The sequence below is a fragment of the Enoplosus armatus genome, chromosome 7 (assembly GCF_043641665.1).
Source record: "Enoplosus armatus isolate fEnoArm2 chromosome 7, fEnoArm2.hap1, whole genome shotgun sequence".
Taxonomy (NCBI): Eukaryota; Metazoa; Chordata; class Actinopteri; order Centrarchiformes; family Enoplosidae; genus Enoplosus; species Enoplosus armatus.
This window is the reverse complement of record NC_092186.1, coordinates 25,618,887-25,643,695: the sequence shown is the minus strand read 5'-3', so window position 1 is coordinate 25,643,695 and position 24,809 is coordinate 25,618,887. Positions and strand designations below refer to the sequence as shown.

Sequence of the window (24,809 nt, the reverse complement as noted above, 5' to 3'; positions counted from 1 at the left end):
GAAACTCTTAACGCCAGTTAGTACGTCGGAAAACGTAACTTGCGAGCATCAAACAAACAAAGCAAGTTTTAAATTCAAGTACTACATCCTTTCGCTTGAACTTGGCTAGCTAACATTTTGTGAAGTGGTTAAATTGCAGAATAATGGACGGTCAGCAGGAGTCCGTGTTTACTGTTAAGAATGCAGTCTTTTTTTCTATGGGGTTTGGTCACAGCTTGGGTTAATCTAGCTTAACGTACTGTTGTAGCAGTTGGAGAACAAAGAGAGCTCTTGCTTTTGCATTTCATATTCGTGTATTTTGTGTAACATCACATTGTTCTTCCATTCAGAGATAATTATGGCCACAAATAAAGTGGTTATTGAAGGCCAAAAGCTGGAGTCCTGTGGGGCGGCAGGGGACGGAGACCCCTCTATTCAAGTCAAGATATTGCAGGTCCCAGCCAAGTTTGGGCCCATGACTGCTGTGCAACCCCCACCCACTGCTGCAGGTGTCCCAAAGGGTGACTCTGCTGGGTCTGCCCCACCTAAAGTCATCCCCACTGGCCAGGGCCACCAGTCTACCTCCTCTACAGTTACAGTCCCAGGCCTTCAGACATCCTCTCCCTCTGTCAGGCTGGTAGCAAAGGTGGCCACCCCGGGGGGAGTGAGTACTAACTCCCAACCACAGGCAACAAAACCGGCTTTGAGCCAGCTGGCCTCCATGAACCAGGCCACAACCCCAGGAAGAACGGTAGTGATAACTGTACCAAGGGCAGCGGCTTCACAGCCAGTCACCGTGGCCCCCCGGATGCCACAGACTGCTCCCCCACAGCTCCCAGCCAATATCCAGATACCACCAGGTGAGCTGCTGCTGTTTGTGGTCTAGATTCTAGTCCTGATTGGTGACGTTTATTTGGCCACTGTCGCTTCTTGACTGTTGAGTCTGTGTTACTGTTTAGATGTCTGCCACGAGCTGTGTTTGTACAATGTTTGGTCCACGATGTACATATACTTCACCCTGAACTCTCTCTGTTCTGGGCAAATCAATTCATTACAGTAGTGAGTGATTTTGGGCTCTTAATTCCGACAGGCATGATGTTGATCCGCAGTGACAGCGGTCAGCTGATGCTGGTGTCCCAGCAGGCTTTGGCACAGGCTCAGCAGGGAACAAGAGGCGTCAGCGGTCAAGCATCAAGAATATTGGCCCCACAGGTGTGTGTGTGTGTGTGTGTGTTCATTTATTTAATACTGAAGTGGACGAATGGAGTGACATCTTATTGGTACATGTCTGGAATTCAGGTGTCTGCAGCAGCTGGAAATAAAGGTAATGAGAAGGTGACAGTGATCAGAATGGCAGCCCCTCCCAGTTTCCAAGCGGCACCAGTCCAGAAGACAGCTGTGGTAAAGGTACTGGTTTACACTTTAACAGTGACTGACAGCAGGTTATGTAGTGTTTGCTCATGGGCATTGTTACTGTGTGGTTATATTGTGTTGTTCAGGTGATTGGCGTAGCTACCAAACCAGCTGTAGTCCAAACCCTCAGCGCTGCGTCTGAGCGGGGGAGCCAGCCTCGCATTCAGGCGGTCGTCACAGAAACCAAAAAGGAGCCACCGGCCGTGTTTAGTCAGGTGAGTCTAACCAGTCCCAGCTCCAGCCTGCGTCCTCAGTTTGGATTTCACTTCAGTTTCAGTCTGAAAATGCAGCACCTGGCCAGGACAACATGGAGGCATCCCCTCAACATGTCGCATTTGTATTCTTCTGCTGTCATTGCAGAAAAAACAACGCGGGGGAAATTACGCAGTTACATGTGCTCCCTTTCAAGAGTAGAAAAGTAGCATACATTTAGAAATGCGAAGTATATACAAATATAGATATAAAAAATTAAATAAATACATTTACAATATTCACGTGAAAAATAAAAAATATACACAATAACACTGTATATGTATGTACGTATTGCACTGGTGGGTGCCGGTGAAGTCCCATAGCTTGTAGATTTCATGCTGACACCATCATCTCTGTACGTTTTACCACTTAATGTGTACGTTTCTCTCCGAGGGTCAACTGTTGATCCCACTTGTGTTTGAGTCAGGATTTGTGGTTTTTCCTTGCACCATTACATAACTTTGCTGCAACTGATGCATCAGCGATTTAGGTAGTGACTGCTGTTAGATTACAAAGTCAGTCATTAGCATATGTACCAATTAGCAGTATGTGTCAGCCTCAATCATCATTTTTATAAGTGAGTTTTCGTTGACCTTTATCAATGTTGGCTGTTGCCTGACATTTCACCAACAGGAGACCCTGGAAAGTGTGAAGAAGTGCAAGAACTTCCTGGTGACTCTGATCAAGCTGGCCTCCAGTGACTCCAGGTCTGCAAACATGGCAAACAACGTCAGAGGCCTGATCCGGAGTCTGTTGGTACTTCTCCCCTCTTCATCAAAAGCACTACAATGTGCATTATAAATGCTTTACTCTGCTTGTCTCTCTTGGATTAGAGGATGACTAGTACTCCATTTATCAGATCTACGTTTGTCAACAGAATTTGCTAGCTTTATTTAAAACAAATCTTGCTATTAACCCTTTCATGCATGAATTATGACAGCCTCAGTCAGGATTTTGACGAAGTGTTTTTATTTCTCTTTAGGCATGAAAAAAAATTTTTAACTTAATTTTTTTCAAATGTCCATTTCACACAAAGTTCTTCACATGCATGGACAGCATGCGTTTGAGTTTTCAACTGAAGAAATATGTATTTAACACACCAATGAATAAAATGGAAATTTTAACAATTGTATTACTCCTTAGTTGTTACTTGATGTTACCAAATTTTATTTACCTGCAAGGGTCTCCTACTATAGAAGGATTGGCAAGGTATTCCTGAGCTGCTCAGCGTTTCTGGCCTTCCGCTGGCCATCTTGGTTTTGAGACATTTGTGTTGCGCTTACAATGGCTGGCCAGTGGGTGGCAGTGTATGGGATGACGCACTATCAGAATCAGAATCAGAATTCTAGCGTCCACTGTGGTGGTTGATGTGCAACTACACCATTAAAACCCATGCATATACAAGAAAACAGCTTTTGAATAGCTGTCCACTGTAGTGACCACTATGCGTGAAAGGGTTAAGTAGACCTAAAAGAAGCTACTTACTTAAAAAGCTAGTAAGTAGACCTTTGAGTTTCCCTGTTCTTCTCATACTGCCCATTTGTAGTTTTAACTTTTGTGTTGAACATAATGTTCCAGGTTACATAAAAATGTATAAAACTTTACTTTCTGAAGTGTTTGTACTTTTTTTTTATCCTGCAGGAAGGAAAGCTGGAAGCAGAGGAGTTTACAGAACAGCTCTATCATGAGTTGAAGTCGACTCCACAGCCCTGCTTGGTGCCTTTCCTCAAGGTGACCAGGGATTCAACAACTCATTGTTACCTCCTCTGGCTTCCGCAGGCTCTGGAAAGTCCGAAAATGCCTAAAATTCTATGATTCAAACTCAAGACCGTACACTTTACAACTAGGGATATTCCGAGCCGATCCAAGCATATGTCAATGGCTCTGTATGGGCTAAGGTAAAGCAGATCCAGAGTGGGCATATACTCAGATTCGAGAGCAGAGGACAAAACGTTTCAGTGGCAGCTCCTCCTTTCGCTTTCACTGGTTATAATGACACCGCCGCTGGTGGTAGGTCACATCAGCTGTTGCTAATTAACAGAAATTCCATAAGTAACCTGATGGCAGGCCACAATGAAATTTGGCTGCTGCCGGCTTTGTTTGCTCTCTGCAGGCCGGTGTCTGTAAAAGACGCATCACTCTGTTAGTCCCCTAAGGGTGGACTGACTTTTTGTAGTCCAAACAACTCAAACTGTTTCACATTCTCCATTAAACGTTCGATCGGATTATTTCCATCATTTCAGCTGATCAACTTAACTTGGTTCACCCCTTACCGGGGTACATCGCCATGGTAACTTATGCTGCACACCCATGTTGGAGATATCGGATCAAAATGGCATCGCCAATCATAGAAAATCCCATGGAGCTCGCACACCGAGCTTGTGAGAGGCTCTCTGGGGGAGCAGAGTGTTCAGAGACTGGCAAAGCCTTTCCTCTTTCTTTCCTGATGGTGTTTTATATGAGCGATATAGATTCTGGTTGGAGGAATGACCCATGTGTGCATTTCATTGTGCTTTTGCATACCGATATCGTCCTCCAGCAGAGACTGAATAAAGCGCTAAAGCCTTGTACTTGTTGTTCTTACAAGATATGAAAGTAAACCTTACTCACCGCTTTAGTTTTTAGTTTTTTTAATTTAGTTTCTATTTGCTCCCAAGTCTGTTTGAAACACAGGGGTTGTCCTCTGGTCACATTTCGTCCATGCTATATGTTGTATTATTTCACTTTCTACTTTCACTGCTCTTGTCATTGTTTTGGTGAACAAAATAAAATTAATCTTAACTCCCAAGTAGCTCAAGCATTCTTTTGGCAAAATGGAATTTGGCCAATGACATGACGCCTTTTACTTTCCTCTTTTTCCCCATTGCCACCAGAAAAGTCTTCCTGCTGTGCGTCGCCTCACTGCAGACCCCCAGTTGTTCATCCAACAGGCTTCAACTTCCACTCGCAACCCCAACACTCTGTCTTCCACCATGAAGCAGTCCAGCACTGACACGGGACAAAAATTCAATACAAGCCAGCAGGTAAAGAAATGTTGTCTAATTTGGTGAGTAGTGTTTTATTTTACGACAGGAACATATGTAATTATCATTAAATGTGAGGAACATTTCACTTTAGAGTCAAAGAATCATTGTGATGTTTATGGACGGAAACTGGGATCATTCAGTACGCTGACACGCACTGAGTGACCAGGTTACAGTCGGCTCTCTTAGAGGCCATGCAAACGAGAATCTGGTCTCAGCAGTCGGGGTAGGGGATTAGAGAAACCTGATTTGTCCTAGAGAACCTGGAGATTTCTCTCCCGTGTATACGCTTAATCAGGTTTCTGGCAGACACACCAACATACACTCGCACATAAAAATGCAGTGTCTTCTATGCCTACTACACTTAAAATAAGTACTAGGTGCTTCAGGAGTAGGACAGGAGTAGGGGACAAATCTGATTACTGACCTACTGCATGCATACGTGGTTTACAGTAACCAGGTTCCTACAGTGCATGTAAACACGTTTTTTCCGATTACCCACGTTCCCTGGTTTCTCTGAGTAACCTGGGAACTTGGAAGGTGACCCGTGGTGTTTTTCTTGTTAACAAACGTGTTTATATTCAGTGTAAATCAGTGTGTGTGTGTCCTCCTGCACGTGCATGAGATAAACAAAACGAGGACACACTTAAGTGATGCAATCTGGAGAAAGACATTTATAACAGTGTTAAGCACCTTAATTACCTCTGCATCTTAATTAGTCCTTTTCCCCAATAACCATAATGTCTGTTTTGTTATTATTTACAATAAGAAGAATTTCGAGATTTTCAGATATAGAATCAGGATTTTCAGACTTCAAACTAATGCATCAAGTCAGGGGGACTCAGTATATTCATTTCTCATGTGCTTGTGTCTTTTCTTCAATACCTAAAATGTGGGAAATATATGTTTCAGTTAGTGTCAGTTCAGCACGCCAGAACTAAACTCCTATATCAGCCTACATTAGTCTCATGTTTTACCTCTAAGACCCACGTTTTAATGGCTTTGATCATCATCTGCGATGTGAAAACATCTGAAGAGTCGGTCACAGTGGACGGCAGTAGAGAGAGCTTGTACCAGCGTCTGGTTCAAAAGTAGTTCAGCCGTCCAGCCGGGGGGGCCCAGGGGGGCAAGACTCGGTATGTAAAGTTAACAGCCTGCCAACGCTCTAATGATGCAGCTTAAAAAAAAGTGCAGCAATTCAACTGACCAAATACAAGTCAACTCCGGGTCTTCTCGACTGATGATTGATTCTTCGACTTTTAGTAGGCATCCCCAGATACCTGAATTGTGTTTAAAGAGGAGGTATTATGCTCATTTCCAGCTCTATATCTTTAATCTGGGACTCCACTGCTACTCAGCTTTGCATGATTCACAGATCAAAAAGTCTTTCTTCATCTTATTGTGGCCCTTCATGCGGCCCTTCAGTTCACCCTCTGTCTGACACAAGCCGTCTGAGCTCCTGTCTCTTCAAGGCTAGCCTCCCTAAAAGCCCACTTTCTTCTGATTGGCCGGTTCCCTGCAGCCCACGAGGGGCAGGGAGACGCCTCTGAGCCCTGAGCACAGCACACCGCTTCATGCTGAGCCGCTGTGGTCGACTGCAGGACAGCAGCAGTAACTTAACTTGGAAAATAGAGACATGGGGACTGAATGTGATGAACTTCCTGTTTATCATACCACAAATGAGACAAGAAGTGGGTTGGAAAATCGATAGATGCTGCTGGAGCTGAGTGTTTCTGGGCACGCGGCCTCACTGATTACTGTACAAAAACACACAACTTCATTCACTGGTTTTGGTGAACCTCGATCATTTTATGGAGAAAATGTTTTCTGGTTTTCCCTCTGATGTCCTCCGGCTGCTCAGCCTCAACTCTCGGTGATTTACGGAGTTTCCTGATGGACAGAAAGCTTTAGAAAGTAGCTGGTAGCTGCTGCTAACTGTAGCTGCCGTTAGGGGGAGTGTTGGTGTTTACACCGCCAGCACAGGAGCTTTGGACCGCCAGGAGGAGTCAGATGGTTAGAATCAGCTAACTAAGAGCATAGATATAGATGTATACAGTGCTGCTCAAAAGTTTGTGAACCCTACAGAGATAGTCAGTATTTTTGTAAATAAAATAAAAAAAAGTATAATAACCGTATTAAATGTTAATCTATATTCCAAATAATGGACTCACAAAAGAAAATGATATATTGTCATTGTTTATTGAACAAAAATGGTTGACTTATAACCTCAACCAAACGGTTTCTGCAGTCTCTTATATCTGCTGTGGGAGGTTTTTGCCCACTCCTCCTTGCAGAACTCAGCCAGTTGAGTTTGGATGGGCGTCTGGTATGAACTGCCCGCTTCAGGTCCCGCCACAGCATTTCAATTGGATTCAGGTCCGGACTTTGACTGGGCAAATCCAGAACACAAATCATCTTCTTCCTCAGCCATTCCTTTGGTTGTATTGCTGGAAGGCTTCAGATCATTATCATGTTTTGGCCATGCTTTAACCTCACAACTGGTGGCTTGAGGTTATGTTCCAGGATTTTACAGTATTCCTCAAAGTTCATGATTCTCTGGACTATGTGGAGGCGTTCACGTCCCAAGGACAAAAAGCAGGCCCAGATCTTATCGTTCCCACCACCATACTTCTCTGTTGGGAGAAGGTTCTTTTGATGGTATGCAGTGTTAACTTTTCGCCAAACGTGGAGGTTTTGGTTGGGACCAAACAGTTCAATTTTGGACTCATCTGTGCACTGAAAGCTTCAGGTTTCTCCAGGTGCTCTCTGGTAAAGTTGATACTGGCAGCTTTGTTCTTTTTTTGAGAGCAGAGGCTTCTTCCGAGCAACCCTCCCATGAAAGCCATGTTGATTGAGTTTTCTTCTTATTGTGGAAGCAGGCACACGTGTCCCAGATGCAGCAAGAGACGTCTGCAAATCCCTAGATGTTATGTTTGGGTTGGCTTCTACCTGAATTATCACTTTTCCTGCAGCCCGTGCAGATATTTCAGATGGTCGTCCACTTCTAGGCAGAGTTGCAGTCATTTTCAGTGCTCTCCATTTGTAGATGAGCTGCCTCACGGTGGACCGATGGAGCTCAATTTTTATTAGATGAATTTATTCATTCATTCATTCACTCATTGACATTTAAAATGTCGTAGCATTGATGGTGATGACGGTAATAATAATTATAAGTTTCCCACTCATCTAGTCACTTTAAAGCTACAATTTGTCCATCTATTCTTAGTCTTAGTCATTTTTTTATATGATCTCTATATGTTGCTGCCCTCCAATTATAACCAACCTAAATTTTTCACATTCAGTTCAATAAACGCACATACAACAATTGCCTTAATTTACATTACAACCCTCCCCTGTTATTACTATTGTTGATGTGCCCGCCCTGTGAACTGTAGGCTGTCTCCCACTAGGTCTGGGGGCTGTTCAGGATGGTTGATAGGGTGTGACCTCCAACAGCCAACCTCCTCCCAAGGAAGACCAAGGAAGGGAAAGCCCTGCCTCACTCAGCATGAGTGAAAATATTAGTAAGGTTTGAAAGAAAGCTGGGTGTCATCTGCATACAAGGGACATGCATGCCACATCTGGGACTGATGCTTAATGATTGCCCTTTTTAAAATGCAGGTTATCCAGCAGCCTCGAGGAGTGACTCTGAGACCTGGGTTGACAACATTAGTCCACTCCAGGAATTACATACCTAAGAGCAGCAGACCCACCCCCAAACACACCGTGGTCCAGTCAGGAAAACACTTTACAGGTAACAATCGTTGGGAATGTTGTCACGATTTGATTCAGAATTAATTTTCGATTCAAAAAAATGTTGGGTTTTTTTTGGTAAAACAAAAGTTGGTATGCAGAGCTCTCCAGTGAAATAGACCACTTCCTTACCTGACTTGAGTTGGTTGAAGTTTTGTTGTAGCATGTGTTGGATCAGCCAGTCTTTTGTTGGTTTGTAAATTCAGTGCTCCACCATCCACATACACTGTGCCCTCATGGTTGAGTTCTTTTTTCCCCTTGTGAGAATCACTTTATAGATCCTATTTCCACCTGGTATTAACATGCTATATGTATCTAGATATCTTTTCTGGATCTCATTGCAATCGGAATCCGATCAGATCAGCCAGGCAACATCAGGTCCACCAGGTCTGCCTACTGCATTGGCTTCAATCACAGTGCAGACAGAATTGAGGTAACAAGATTGCTTATTAATGCCAGGCAAAAATGCAAAGGCCCCATGGTCAGATGTCATTGTCCAGGTACACACGTTAATACCACGTGGAGATGCCATTCACAGTGGCCTGTAGTCACACAATTTCAGCAAACTTAAATTTCTTAGTCTCTAAAGTAGCATTTGTTATTCAAAAACTGAGCACTGTGGAGGGAAATGTGCACACTGAACAGCATCCACAAACTTTGCGAGATGAAATGCTACACTCCAAATAACTTTGGATGTTTCTCTTTTTATAGAAACCTTTTCCATGAAGCAGCCTTTCACGCAGGATCCACCTCGTTCTACCAAATATGCATTCAAGGACAGTTCAGGATCTTACAAGTAATACATACAGTTGATACATTTAGAGTCAAGTTTAAGTATGAGGGGTTTCAAGTTGGAACAATTCAGTAAATAGTGTGTGTTTTCCAGAGAAGATGATGACATTAATGATGTAGCCTCCATGGCTGGAGTCAACCTGAGAGAGGAGAATGCGCAGATCTTGACCACTTTGGTTGGCTCTGTGGTTCAGTCATGCCAGGATCAGCCCTTCCTTGCACCTAACCCAGTGCTCAGCCGAATCCTTCGTACAGGTACAAGAGCCCTACTGAGGCAGAGCTCGGCCAACCTGCTACACTCAATGTGTCCTTTAACATTTTGACCATAAAGCATGAATTACATCAGTGTTACTGCAGGTTTGTCTTTCATACCAGACAGGGTAGTTTAACAGCCACAGTCAGGCAGCATGACAACACCATATAGCAGTTTCTCTTCTCTCTCGCACACACAGACGCAACCAAAATAGGCCTAATAATATTTTTAGAACTGTGTCAGATGCCACTGCATTTAATTAATTCATTAAAGTCACAGTGTAACAAGACAATTAAGTTGAATCTTTTGAAAATGTAATGTGGTTGCATGATTTTTTTGTTCATGGTTGTACTATTACTACTAAGTATTAAGTGTTTTTAATGAGTTAAAGACATCCAGTAACTAGAGACCATCTTGCGATGGACATTATTACATGAGGACTCAGTAGTCAGTACTACACAATTCATGAGGACTCAGTGGCCATTACTACATTATTACATGAGTACTCGGTGCCCCTGGCTCGGACCACACCTATCTTCGAACTTCATTTTGATCTCAACTACACACCTGTACAGTTTCCTGACTGCATCTTGCACGTTTGTGACGCTAATGCGTTGACACAATCTGTCCACAGACTGACATATAAACACCACACACAGACTCACAAGGTGAAAACAATAGCAGCAACATGCTGGTGCAGCTGGTAAATATTTTATTTTCATCCCTTTTTTTTTTTTTTTACTTGACTTCCTTGGAAATGCACCACACAAGCTAAGCTATAACGTGTCTTGTGATACCAGATGTTTTGTCTGTCCTGTGTTAGGACAGGCACTGGGAGTAACCGATGTCGGTCCCGAGGTGGTAGCTCTAGTTTCTCATGCTACACAGGAGTGTCTCCGTGGGCTGCTGGAGAAGCTCACTGTGATGGCCGAACACCGCAAGGCGGCCCTGAAGGTACAGCAGTCTGACCCTGACCCAAAGCAGTGGCAGTGGTTGACTTCCATGTTGCTTTATGAAGGAGTGATTTATATATTTATTCTCACTAAGAGTCATACATGTCATACCATGACCAAAGAAATTCTGCTCAGTTTCTCGTTCTTACAGTAACATAATTTTCATGTTATCATGGCCTTTCTTCTTCCCGGGCTGGATTCGAACCTGGGCAGCTGTGGTAAGGATTCACAAGGAACTTTTCTTAATATAACATCACAAAACCAACGGATCTTCAAATCTGTTCCCATTCTAACATGACAAGGTGGTATGTTGGTACTTCCGTATGGTGTTAAAAGGAGAAATGCGTCCCTCATCGCCTGAAAAGACGCTGTAGCTCAGAGCAATCGCATAACATGATTGATGAGCATACAACATGATGATGTAGACGTCTGTGGGTTGCTTTCGCTTTGTTGGTGCGCCTATGCGTAATCATATTGCCTGTGTAATTGGTATCAGTGATTTTCAATGACCAGACATACTGGACCACAGATGTAAATGTATCAAGAATGGACATCTACCCTCCTACCACCTCCTGACAGTAGGACCAATGCACACGTGTGTCCCACCCTCTGTCTATACCTGCCTACCCGTCATGACCACATAGTGTACCTCCATGAGGCTATATTCCTGTGTTTCAATCTGTGTAGCAAATTGAATACGCATCAACCCCCACCATCACTCCTCCAGCTCTGCCCGAACAAGACACCCAACTCTGCTCCAGTTGTTCCATTTCCTACATGTGTACTTTTAGTAGTAGTTTTTAATCCGTACAGAAACATATTAACCCCTCTAAAAGTTGCCTGTAGATGTGAATGTAAGTATGGTGGTCTGTCTGTCTGTGTCAGCCCCCCCCCCCCCACCACCACTACCACCACCCTGCAGGACAAGCAATATAGATACAGTATAGATACAGGATGGATGGTACTTTCGTCGTGTCTCAAGCATCAAATAAAACTTAAACCATATTTAAACCAATCGTTGTTGTTTTTCTAGCTGATGTAGGCTACAATCTATCTTCTTTTAACACTATATAGAAATTTCTTGTTTTAACAACATATACAACTTATCACGTTATAACGAGAAGAGATGAAGATAAAGGGACCTGTTGCTATAAGAAGAAAAGTTTCTTGTTTAATTGGAATCATTTGGTATCTAGTAATAACAAGAAAGCGTCATAACATGAGCAAGCTCTTGTTATAAGATGTGGCAGCAGTCATGCTCCCAGTATGTTCATTACTTTTATTACATTACTTTCCCAAAATGTGACCATGTAGCAGCTCTTGACCGCTAAAGCAGACGAGCCATCAGCATGTTAACATTGTCACTGTGAGCACGTTGCCAGGCTGACATTAGCATTATGTGGCTAAAAGCCACTGTGCTTCAGTACAGCCTCGCAGAGCTGCAAGCACGGCTGTAGACTCGTAGGCCCTCTTTCATTCAGCACACAGGTGCAGGTCTGGGGCAGCACACAGCCTGTGGCCCTGTTTACACTAGGGCTGAACGGTATGCAAAAAAACATCATGTTGCGATTATTTTGATAGATATTTAAATTATGATACGAGTTATGATTTCAGTGGGAATGTTGAATTTGATGAATTTACTGTTTTATCAGACCACAAATTAATATTATAAAGAGTACGGTCTAAACCTGCTCTATGAAAATGCCCTGAGATAACTTCTGTTAAGATTTCGCGCTATATAATGAATTGAATTGAAATGCGACCAGTGTTTCTGGGGGCCGGGCCTCACTGATTACTGTACAAAAGCACAACTTTATAACTTTATTCACTGATTTTGGTGAAACTGGATATTTTTTATGGAGAAAATATTTTCTGTTTTCCCTCTGATGTCCTCCGGCTGCTCTGCCTCAACTCTCTGTGGTTTCCTGATGGACAGATAGCTTTAAAGGAACCGCTAACTGCTGCTAACTGTAGCTGCCGTGAGCTCAGTTAGTCGTGCAGCCGGCAGTACTATTATCTTTAAAGCTTAAATTAAGCTGTATTAAACAACCTCCTCCCAGCGGTCCAGAGCTTCTGTGCAAGTCGTGTAAACGACAACTTTAGTATGATGCTGTTGGCATGCGAGTGAGTTCATACCTCTGCTTACACAGAGAACGTCAATGTGGCCTAGGATACATTCGCGTACACACTGCTAAAAGAATGTGGCCATATGCGGCCCAGACCACCTCCGAATGTGGTCTGAGCGATCGGATTTCAATGTGTCTTGGGTGCATTCACACGTAAGACACATGTTAATGCCAGGTGTAAGCAGGGCCTTTGTGGGTGCACCTGCTATTTTAGTTCATGTATGTGCAGCAGCACTGGTCTCACAGGTCTGAAACAGCTAAGCCAATCACTATGAAGCATGACAACACCAGCTCAACCCCTCTGTTGAGTCATGTTAACTGTGTGTTTGTGTGGCAACAGGAGGACCTGTGGCACACCAAAGTGAGCGACGTACGTTCCCAGCTTCGCTACCTGGAGGAAGTGGCGAGTTTGAAGAAGAAAAGGAGCGATAAAGAGGAGAGAGAGCGGCTGCTGCGTTTGGCCAGAGTAAGTTAGGCGAGGCTAGAAGGCAGCGCTGCTCTTGTTTGACTGAAATGAGACTTGAAACCACCATATTTCTCTTTTAGACATTTTGCAGTATGTACTCAGATATGATATATTCTTATAATAAAAGTGAAATCAAATCAAAACATCTCCGTTTTGTGATCACAGAGTCGCTCGAACGCTGAGGATCCACAGCATCAGCAGCTCAAGCAAAGAGCGAAAGAGGTGCGTATGTTTCATTGTGGAATTCAGCAAATCTAAATACCTGACAAACAGTGGGAATCGTATAAATATCCAACATTGCCATAAAGCAGTCCTGCTCAATGAGTTCCAGCATTGCCCACAATCTTGTAGATGTTAAAGGGAGTGCTACCACAGTATAGGTTGTATGGAAAAATCTCGGACAAATGATGTGTGTTACCTGATGGTATGTATTGTCCTATTGTCATTTAGCTTACCCTCATTGATGTAAATGGGTGGACAGAATATTGGAAACACAATACAATTCAACAGCAGCACAAACTGTACAAAATACAGTTGAATCACCACCTCTCTAAAACAATTTCAACAAAAAGTGAATATTATAGTCTTTGTGAAGGTGGGATTTATCGCAGACTGTTGGATTAGAATGCATTCGTATTAGTTTCACAGTACACTACCAACATGCTGCTGAGAAAGTTCACACTTCCTGTTTCTGCTTTGGAGTCATTGGCTGTATTGGAAACCGCCTACTACACTAGCAGTACGCACTGATTTGGCCAAAATGTAGCATGTAGTATGCAGTATGTCAAAAACACCTGGATGTCATACTGATTTGGAAAAAAATCTGCATACTGGAGACCGGTCTTTACGCTACGTAAATGTTCACTGACTTCACCTCAGCGGTCCACCAACATCTGTTTCTGAACACATTTGAGGCGAGAAATAACAGTTACTGAATCTTGACTCATGTTAGATCTACAAGTTTGTTCCCACTTTCATCAGGCAGGGGGGCACAATACCTGCATGAGTATTAGAAACCGGCTAAGCCTGGCTGGGCATACTGCAAAATTAAATCGATTTGACAGTTTCATACTGTGTACTACTGTGAAAAGCGTTTGTCGGGAGTATGTAGTAGATGGTTGCCATTGACTAGAATTAACTATAGCATTTATTGTTTCTATTATTATTGTTATTAAAACAGAAAGCATTCCATTATACTCGTGGTTGGGTGTGTTAATCAAGGACAGAAGTAGATCCAAATCTACATTGTGACATTTTTGGCCCTTTTTTTTTTTGTCTGAATCGGTCTTACACGGTGAGCTGGTTAGCCACAGACATGCCCCCCTCCCATAATCTTCATTTTCTGTGGTGGAGGAAGGCTCCTGATATTTTTCAGTTCTGTATGCCAGTATAAGAAGTGTTCTTAGGGAACTTGTTAAATCCCTGCTATTTTTCATGCTAATTGTTCATTTAGTAATGCAATAGTGTGTGTAATGGTTTTTGCTGGCAGGGCAAGGGAGAAGTGTGAGGGAGATGAAAGGCACCGGTAGCAGGGTGGCTATTTAAGGAGGCGGCAACACCACGCAGTGCTTGTTTTTCTTCTCAGGCTGCTGTGTAGCTCCCAGCCATCATGCTCCCAGAGGTTTCTCCACAGCAGAAAAAAAAAATCAGTTCATTTACATGGCCTGTTGTTGCCACCCACACACACACTCAACCATTGCACCATACACTTTGCCAAGTCTGTGCCTACACACACACACACACTCTCAAAGCTTGAGTGGGTGTGGCGCTAATTGGAAGTGATTTTAATTGAGGCTGTTTATCGGGTTGGAGTGGGAGGCAGGAGGGAATAACGTGTGTGTTGCACTCCAGCAGATATTTCACATTAAAAGCCTACAGTTTGAAGGCTTTTAATGTGAAACAGCTGCGCAGGAAGTGTTGGTTCATTGACACAAGCTCATCACTGGATGTGTGTTCAGTGACAGAGAACCAGCTCTAACAAACAAAAAAAGACAAGATAAGATAATCCTTTATTGATCCCTCAGTGGGGAAATTTGCATCGTTCCAGCAGCATACAGGATAGTGCAATAGAAACAAACAAAAAGCAAGTAGAGAATCAAGATAGAATAAATAAATAACAATAAAGACTGTTATAAAAAAGCTACTAAAACTAGAAAACAACTGTAGTTTACAAATTCACAGAAAGAAAAAAAATAAAGGTAAAGGGATTTTACTGGATTGCACATAGAGATATGCGTACATTCTTAGAAACATGTGAATTGGGAATTGGGTTTCAGTGTGTGTGTGGTCTACTGGGAGCAATGCTGATCGTAAAGCCTGACAGCAGACCTGCGGTATCTCTCCTTCACACACCGCGGGTGAAGCAGCCTGTCACTGAAGGAGCTGCCCAGTGCTGCCAGAGTGTCCTGCATGGGGTGGGACATGTTCTCCCACCACCTCCACTGAGTCCAGGTGGCATCCCAGAACAGAGCTGGCCGCCTTAATCAGTCTGTCCAGTTTCTTCCTGTCGGCAGCTCAGATGCTGCTGCCCCAGCAGACCACTCCATAAAAGATGGATGATGCCACCACAGAGTCAAGAAGGTCTTCAGGAGTGGCCCCCTGCACTCCAAAAGACCTGAGTCTCCTGAGCAGATAGAGTCTGTTCTGGCCCTTCATGTACGGTGCAGTTGTGTTGTCAGTCCAGTCCAGTTTATTGTTCAGGTGAACACCCAGGTACTTGTAAGATTTCACCATCTCAATGTCCATTCCCTGGATGTTCACTGGCGTGGGAGGGGTGTGTTTGCATCGGCGGAAGTCCACCATCATCTCTTTGGTTTTCCCTGCATTGATGTGGAGGTGGTTCCACCGGCACCAGTCCACAAAGTCCTGGGTCAGTTCTCTGTATTCCCTGTCGTCCCCATCTGTGATGCGGCCGAGAATTGCAGTCATCAGAGAACTGAAAGTTGTGTGTGTGTGTGTGTGTGTGTGTGTGTGTGTGTGTGTGTGTGTGTGTGTGTGTGTGTGTGTGTGTGTGTGTGTGTGTGTGTGTGTGTGTGTGTGTGTGTGTGTGTGTGAACTGTGAAGCAGCGTAGAGGGTGAAGAGGAAGGGAGCCAGGACCGCTCCCTGTGGGGCCCCTGTGCTGCAGACAACCATATCAGACACACTGTCCCGTATCCTCACATGCTGTAGTCGATTGGTGAGGTAGTCCAGAGTCCATGCTGTGAGGTGCTGGTCCACCCCTTTGCGCTGCGTGGGCTGTATGGTGTTAAAGGCACTGGAGAAATCAAAGAACATGATTCTCACAGTGCTCCCAGCCTTTTCCAGGTGAGTGAGCGATCTGTGGAGGAGGTAGATGACAGCGTCATCCACCCCAATGCCAGGTTGGTAGGCGAACTGTAGCTGGTCCATAGACGGGCTCACCAGGGGGCGGAGGTAGAAAAGGACCGGCCTGTCCAGGGTCAGGTGGGATGTCAGTGCCACCGGCCTGTAGCTGTTGAAGTCCTTGGGGTGCTGGGTCTTTCGCACTGGTACCACACAGGATGTTTTCCATCGCTGTGGTACTCTCTCCAGCCTCAGGCTCAGATTGAAAATGTGCTCAACTATCCCGCACAGCAGGTCTGCACAGGACTTGATCCTTGAGCTGATGCCATCCGGACCCACTGCCTTCCTCGCCTTGATCCTCCTGAGTTCATTCCTCACCTGGTTTGTTGTGAGGGACAGACTGGAGCAGGGGAACTGATTTATGAAGATTCAATTAACTATAATTCCCCCATGCTGGGGAAATTAATTTTCATTAGTTGAGGGTCAGAGATAGTGAATCGCCTTGTGAGTTCTGTTTTCCATTCGAGGTTTAAAGGATCATTCTGGTGGATTACAACTTCACTTCATCAGTTACGAAAATTGAATTTGAAATTCCAAAAGCAAAATCCCACCCACATTAGACATTTCTGACCAACCAAACTGTAAAATTTAAAGAAAATCACAAAATGTCACATTTTGTTTAAGGCTCTGTAAGCTGGACCTTTTCTACTTACAGTTATGGAAAGGTTTTGCTCCAGTTAAACCAAACTAGACAAAATACCAAGAACTCTCCAATTTATTTTAGAGCAGGGGCATCACTTTTTCTTACTTTTATTATAAATAGTCATGCTTAAGTTTTTTTTGCTGAACTACACTTCCCATAATACTTTGGGGGATGTAAACAGGAAGTATAATGTAACCATGGATTCAGTGAGTTACACTGTTGGTAGTCTGGCTCACCGGTTGTAGACCCCCAACCACCTCTGTTCTAGAGTGATTGACTAGACAAGGTTGCTCTCCTTCTCATTGCGATTTTTTTATTGATTCACTGGCACAAGGAATCAGGCAAAACGATAACGACAATTAAAAGGAATAAAAATGGCAGCAGGTGAACAGTAATGGGCTTTATTTGCAGATGATGTACTTGTGTATCTAGACAGCCCAACACAATCCCTACCTGTGAAATTACATGTCCAAAAGATACAGGTTCTTAGTTTCCATTGCAGTCAGAAGACAGAGAAGTACTTACCCAAAGATTTATCAAAGATAAAAAGGCCAAATTGAGAGCAGCAGGGTTTTAAGTATGACAGGACTCGGCTGTTGTACTCATGGAATCAATGCTGAGCTTATCAAGACAGCAGGTTAACATGGAGGAAGGGTTGAGCTTGATTCAACAGCTAATTCATTTACAGTAATTCCACTAAGACAAAAGCGGCCGTTTACATGGTCCTTCCCCCCCAGTTCAAGCCGTTGAGTAGTGAAAATGTATTTTGTGGAAACAAATCATTACAGAGATATTACGACAATGGGACATACGCTCAGTCGCTGTCTGTCTGGCAAAGAATTAGATACCGACGTCACTCTCATATCTGTACAGGAAATATGAAGCTACCGCCAACAACTGTAAAATTGTAAAAATGACATTTCCCGTATCAGGGAGGGTTATGTGCCAGATTATTTCTGGGCTCTGAGCACCAGGCAACCAGGAAGTCACTGGTCCCAGCCAAGAAATAGTCTGGCACATAGACCCCTGTAAACCAGTCTTGTTTTTACACATCAGCTTTTGTACGGATTAAACAAACGAGATGTAACACGTTTAATGTTAATTAGTGATCGTTAGAGGTCTTGGCAGGCAAATTTTGTAACGGAGCCAGGCTAGCTGCGTCCTCCTGTTTCCTGTTTTTGTGCAAAGCTAAGCTAACCAGGCGACGGATGTAGGCCTATATTTACCATACAGACGGTATACAGAGGCATCAGTCTTTTCACCTGACTCTGCGCCAGAAAGCAAATCAGTGCATCTCCAAATGCTGAACTGTTTCTTTAACTTGCGCAGTATGCACAGCATGGCACTGAACAGTAAGCGCCCAACATATGAAATGCTCACTCAAGTGAATTTGAAGTAGGAGTACAGAACACTAATCCTTTCCATCTCTCTCTTCTCCTTTCAGTTACAACAAATAGAAGAAGCTCAGCTGCAGCAAAGAGAGGCCAACCTCACAGCTCTAGCCGCCATCGGGCCTCGCAAGAAGAGACCTCTGGAGCAGACTGAAAGCCAGGTCGGTATAAGTGAATGGAAACAATTTTTCTGTTAAACGTGAGGGAAGGGTTGAGTTTGCGTTGTCAGCAAATTAAAACAGGAGCAGACCAGAAAACAGGGAGGCATCTAACTAAAATATGGTAAGATGTACCAAATAAAGGTAGTTGAAATAACTGTTTTGGCTAACTGACCACTATTAGAACATTTACAGTATCTCTCCTTGCTCATGCTAGAATCAGTCCTCTAAAAGGAAGACTTAAAAGCCTCAGGTTTTTGGAGCTTCAAACATTTAAATAGTGCCACCGTAACGTCCCGGTGTCAAACTGTTCCGATGTTTCCAAAAACAGCTTTGAGTGTTTTGCATTAAGGATAAAGACAGGAAAGGCACCACAGTAAAATCTACTTAGCACCAAGCAGAGAAACAAAATATAACACACCACACACATATCTGAATGTGAAACAAAGTTTCATTTTACCAGTTGATACTTGATGACCTGCTATAAAGGCCAGTCCCTCCTCAGCTACCACAGACACACAGGAAGCCTACAGCTTAGCACAGTTAGCATGTGCGAGACTGTTAGTTTAGCTCATTGAGTCTTTAATTCTCTGTGTATTTAAGTCGCGGCCCTGCAGGCTGTCGGTTTAAAGATGAGGACGCTCTGTTAAGTGCGCACACTTCCCACTGCCTTTGAACTCCATTACCCAGCGGAGCCGGCTGCCTCTCTTTCCTCTCACAGCCACAGGGCTTCCTTTACCTCCGCATAGTTCCCGTCATCAATGTGTTCTGTGCCAGCTGAGGTAAAGCCTGTGGAGGAGCGATGGCAAGAGTGTTTGGAGTGGAAGCTCTTTTGAACATCTGTCTTTTTTTTACAGCTATTCTTTTTTTTTTTCCCCCCCACTCTTGAGCATTTGTTACTGCACGTGCTCAGACAGGAGCTCAGGCAGAGAACTACTGGACTACTGTCAAACAGAAGCACTTTTATCTAGGCATTAGCTCTACAATCTGAATTTCTTTTTATTCTCAATGTTACGTTGTTTCCCTTGTGAAAGCACAGAATCTTTTCTTTGTTTAAAAACATAAACATAATAGCTGTTTTAGAAAAAAACTTCTCAAGGGTCCCCTTACTAGCTTTATCCGGAGGTTTCAACCCATAGACTGTATATAAAGATGGCCGACGTGTCTCCACTTCCCCTCTCTGTACAAAAACGAAGCCAAAATATCCCGGATATGGTGATCGGCGAGTGGAGCATACACCCGCCCAAGCCAATCGTGAGCACACCACAGTCAATCACGGCTGTCAATCATGTCATTTCATCCCGTTTGTATAGCATTGAATAACTAATTAAAACCAAACTTATCAGAAGAATGAACACTTGAACAAACATCCACACGATAAGAACTACCTGAAATAACAGAAACCATCTTTAGGAAACATTTATGTGACGTGCACTTTGATTTCTTAGTTCGGCCCATGTCCCATCTGCTAACATGGAGGGGGTGGGGCTTATGACCTATACTGCAGCCAGCCACCGGGGGGGGCGATCGATGCATTTTGGTTTCACTTTTGGGGAGCTGTCATGTCGTCCGTCTTTATATACAGTCTATGTTTCAACCACATCCCACGATCTCAGTTGTCATGGCAAATAATGGCATCTGCATAGGGATAATATGAAATTAAACATTTGTATGTGGTTAAAACATTAAAAACATTACAAGATCAGAGTGACCACGACTGAAACAACAGTCTGAAGTAACTAGCAAGACTTAAAATGGCATTCCACAATTTTACATAATCCTCAATTACTGATTACAATTCAAATAAAACAAGAAATATATGTATGTATTTGTGTAATTCACCAACCGGGTAGCAGAGGTGGGGGACTCGAGTCTTGAGACTTGCTTGACTAACATTGATCAAAGACTCTGTTTGACATTGACTTGGCATTCCTGACTTGAGACCCGAAGAGGTCCAACTGTTTTTCATAATGACCAGCTCTCTGTAGGTTGTTGCTTACTTATGACATAACAATATATCTGAAAACAGTCATATTCATACTGAATATTTAGTTTACTTGCATTGTGTGTGTGTGTGTGTGTGTGTGTGTGTGTGTGTGTGTGTGTGTGTGTGTGTGTGTGTGTGTGTGTGTGTGTGTGTCAGGTGACTCTGCTGCCCAGACAGGGTGCTCAGAGAGTGACTCGGGTCATGCTGAGGGATCTGCTGGTGTGTATGGAGCAGGACCACTTCCTACGCCACTCTCTCACTCTGTACAAAGCGATGATCTGACTCCCTTAACTTACTCCTCCTGCAGTTTATGACTGATAATAGTCTGAAGATGCCAAGTTTTGGAATCTCTATTTATTTTTGCACTTTGTTTCAATTTCATCAAATGTCTCTATTTTTATGATGGACTATTTATTTCAGTATGTTGTTTGGAAGATAGTGCTGGATCAGTGACGGTGATCAGCTGTCTCATATGTTTTGGTTTTGATGTCGAGTGATGTTGAGTTCCTTTTTGAAAAGAGAGATTTTCAGGTGCGGATATACAGATAAGAATAGAAGATAAGTGCTTCTAGGAAACTCTGCTGTTTACTGAAGTCTTCTATGAACAGTGTTGAAAGAGCGTCATTGAGTTCTCAGTTGGATGTTGAGTTTTTTCATTATTCTGCTTGTTTGTTGTTTGACCATTAAAAAAAAAAAAGTAGAATTTGTCACATCCTGACATTTACTGTGTCTTTGGTTGTTTTTTTTTTAGCCACAAAAGCCACGTGACTCTTGTTTGAACTTAATGACTTTTCATCTAGTGCCATCAACGGGTCAAAAGCAGTAATAGAGACTGGGCTTTTTTTTATACTGTGGAGTTCCAGGTTACAAAACACATAGACCACCCAAGGATTCTCTTCCTCCCAGTATGGGTAACAGCTTTCAGGCCAATTTTCTTTCAATAGAGGCTGTCTGTCACTTCCTACTTTTTGTACTACCTTCGTCATGCTGTAGATCATACAATGACTGGAGGTGCATAACTAAATATCTAAACTAATGACATTCCCATCAGCCTCAACTGTACTTTTTGTTTGGTGCTAATTTGCATGTTAGCATGCTGATAAACTAAGCTTGTGAATCTGAATCTGAACATTATCCTGAACATAAGTCCGGCTACACAAGTGCAGTGAGTCTTTTGCATGTGAGGTCGGAAACACGAACAATCTTTGTAAACTTCTAGTGAAAGTGTGTCACATCCAGGCGGAGAAATGCACCGTCTGACCGCCTAGTAGTAGTAGTTCACCTTGTAGGTACCCCAGCTATGTTATGCTAGCTATGCTCTCTCTCTCTCTCTCTCTCTCTCCCTTGCCTTTCCTGTCTCTGTACTGTCCCGTCAAATTATTTTATATAGCCATTGATGAATTAACCACTGATTGTTTATCGATAAATATGAGTACCGTTAAAGTACCGGCTGAATAAGCAGTATCAGTAAGAGTAGTAGTACTATTAAAATCTTAACCATACTCATACCTAGTTGGAATGTAGGTCGAGTGGTAAATCAAAAGCTTTGCCTTCCGGTTCAGCTCCCTCTGAACCACGACGGTCCAATGCAACGGCCGCATTACTGCTGACCCTCACGCTCCATTTTCCCCTCACTCGTGAACAGGACCCCGAGATATTTGATCTCCTTTGCCATATTCATTATCGGAAACAGTTTGTAGTGTTTTCTTACAGGCTGTTTTTTTCTTTTGTTGTTGTTGTTGTTGCTCCACTGTGACTATACACCAAGCTATCAGAGGAGACAGGATATTATTTGAGACATCTGTTATTGACTATTTTACATGGTTTTGATTTTCAACATCATTCGCTCTGTAGGTTATGTACATGTCTTCTCTTACGCTAGATTTCCACTTGTAAAATAAACGGATCCCGTTCATTTAGTTGTCACCATGCGGTGAGCAGAGAGTCGAGATTCGTCTCGAATATTAGTAAATAATTGGTGACAAAACGCATTAAGAATTGCAATGATTGCACAGACGGGGGACATCCTCATTAGACGGACAACGCCGGTGGCAGCAACTTGATGATAGGGCCGTAAAAAAAAAAAAGACCATTAAAGACCAGTGAAGGCGCTGCATTTTCCATATACTTTTCACAGCAGAGCCATCTCTTAAGACACATTGCAAACACACACAGAAAAAGAAATACTTGATTATGTGTAGCACAACCTGTACCCCGAACTGCCACAGACTGGGCCACATTATTAAAAAAAAACACTGGCATGTAATGTCATCACACCCAACAATATCTATGGATTTGAAACAACCACCATTAACAGTGTACAGAAGAGATAGGCTGGTACATGCTAATGTAAAATCTGTTTAAAAAGAAAGTACACAGGCCTTGTAATAATATGGTCAAAGGTAACTACTTTACTCATCCTCACACTGGGGGGAAAAAAGTATTTTATCAGTGATGTCATCACATGTTCCGCTTCTCATGTGGGGTGTCCAGGTGTCCCGCGTCCCACATATTGAGACGATGTAGACACGGCGCATGCGAGGTTTCACAAGAAACGTGTGGCTCAGAAAGAGATCTACGGATGCATTCCTACTGAAACCCAAAGAGGCTTGCCAGACAGAGAAAGGTAACAGCTGCTGAAACACCACACCGAATGTATTTCTTCACATGCTAAAGGCCTAACCTGTAACCTGCGTAGTCTATTGTGTGCTGCTGAATCAACCAGGCGGCGATGCATGGAGATGTTACAAGCTGAGGGGCAGAATAGCAATGTTTATTTCTTAAGTTAGATAGACGTTATTAGCAAGATTAGAGAATACCCCATAGCAGTGCGTTTACGTGTACACAGAAAGGGGCGGAGTGTTGTCTATTTAAGATCAATGTTGTATTAATTGTGTAAAATACTCAATAAATGAGGATGCTGAGCAAGAGCGGGGTGCGGGATGCTCTTTTTCTGTGTCCAAAAACGAAACGCGTCAGTGAGCCACACTGTTGCCCTGGGTGACATGTCCACACTTTGAAAAATGTACACCAGCCTTTAAGTACCAGTCAAAGTTATTTGAAGATTTGAAGGTCAAAAAAAGATGCAACGGCCTGGTGTGTTCATACCTTGAATGTTGCCCTGTTGTTATGTAAATGATGTCATTATTGCGCGGTCTATAAATGAAATGGAAAGATCGATTCCAACTGCACTTTACATGTAATCTAATGTATTTGACAGATTGTCGATACTGCAGTAGATTACAAGGAGACTGGTACACCGTAAGAGATCTCATGTTATTTCAACTTGCAAATGAAAGTTCACCTGCTGCCTTGAAAACGCAAATTAACTCAACTTGGAAGACAACCTTTGTTTCAACTCATTAATTAAAATTCATCTAGTTGGTATGACTACAATGTTCTAGTTGTCTCAACATTGTTTTTTAAGTTGCCTACGTTGATTTAACTTTGTACTCAGAGTTAAAACAAAGACTAACCTTACATTATCAGTGCAAGAAAACCTTATTTACCTAGTCAAACAAACTCACATTCTGATATTATTATAACTCACACTTTCAAATTAATAGGATTTACATTTTAAATGTGTTTCAACTTCGATGTATAAGTTATATTGACTGATTATTGCAAGTCTGCTTGATTTCTTAATCACAATTAATAGTTGCAGCGCATTTGTTCAGAAATACCATTTATTTTAAAAACCAATGTTATACATGAACTTTGATCTCAAACCTGCCTTCACAACACAGATGATCAATATCATAAGATCAACAAGAACAATGTTGCACATTGTTACACATGCCTACATCAAGGCACGGGAGTGTTTACACGTTGGTCCCACAGTTTCCAAACAGTCTAATAAAATCTATATACCGAATATGAAGAACATGGTACATTGTAAAATATTTCCCAAATACTGCCAAAACTGTAATTGACAATAGGTCAGATGAAGAAAGAGAAATAAGGGATTACTGAGAGCTTTTATGAACCATACAATAAACTTCCTTTACTAGATTCTTTTAAAACAGTTCTAAAATAAATGTGTTGGTTCATGATGAAAGTTACTTCCTCAAAACAAATTTAAACAATCAATACAGTTCAGGACAGCATTAGGTTTTCCACCTTAATTCTTTCCTCTTTTCTTGACCTGCTTTGACCATACCTGACCTGAGCTGTACAAACTACACTGCTGAATACACAAACAGTGTTTAAGAACAATGCAGGAGACCCCAAAAGACAGGTTCCTCTTAATAAGGGCTTGA

The 24,809-nt window shown here is 42.8% G+C and overlaps 1 protein-coding gene across 1 annotated transcript; it reads left to right on the top strand.

Moving 5' to 3' along the window:
- The first annotated feature begins 337 nt into the window (after positions 1 to 337).
- taf4b (TAF4B RNA polymerase II, TATA box binding protein (TBP)-associated factor) lies at positions 338 to 20,832 on the top strand. The gene is made up of 15 exons (XM_070909198.1): positions 338 to 839; positions 1,070 to 1,191; positions 1,279 to 1,386; positions 1,479 to 1,607; positions 2,278 to 2,400; positions 3,286 to 3,375; positions 4,518 to 4,667; positions 8,289 to 8,421; positions 9,132 to 9,216; positions 9,307 to 9,467; positions 10,289 to 10,419; positions 12,885 to 13,010; positions 13,176 to 13,232; positions 18,459 to 18,566; positions 20,707 to 20,832. The coding sequence occupies exons 1-15, from the start codon at positions 338 to 340 to the stop codon at positions 20,830 to 20,832; spliced, it is 2,151 nt and encodes a 716-aa protein (XP_070765299.1).
- Positions 20,833 to 24,809: the final 3,977 nt, after the last annotated feature.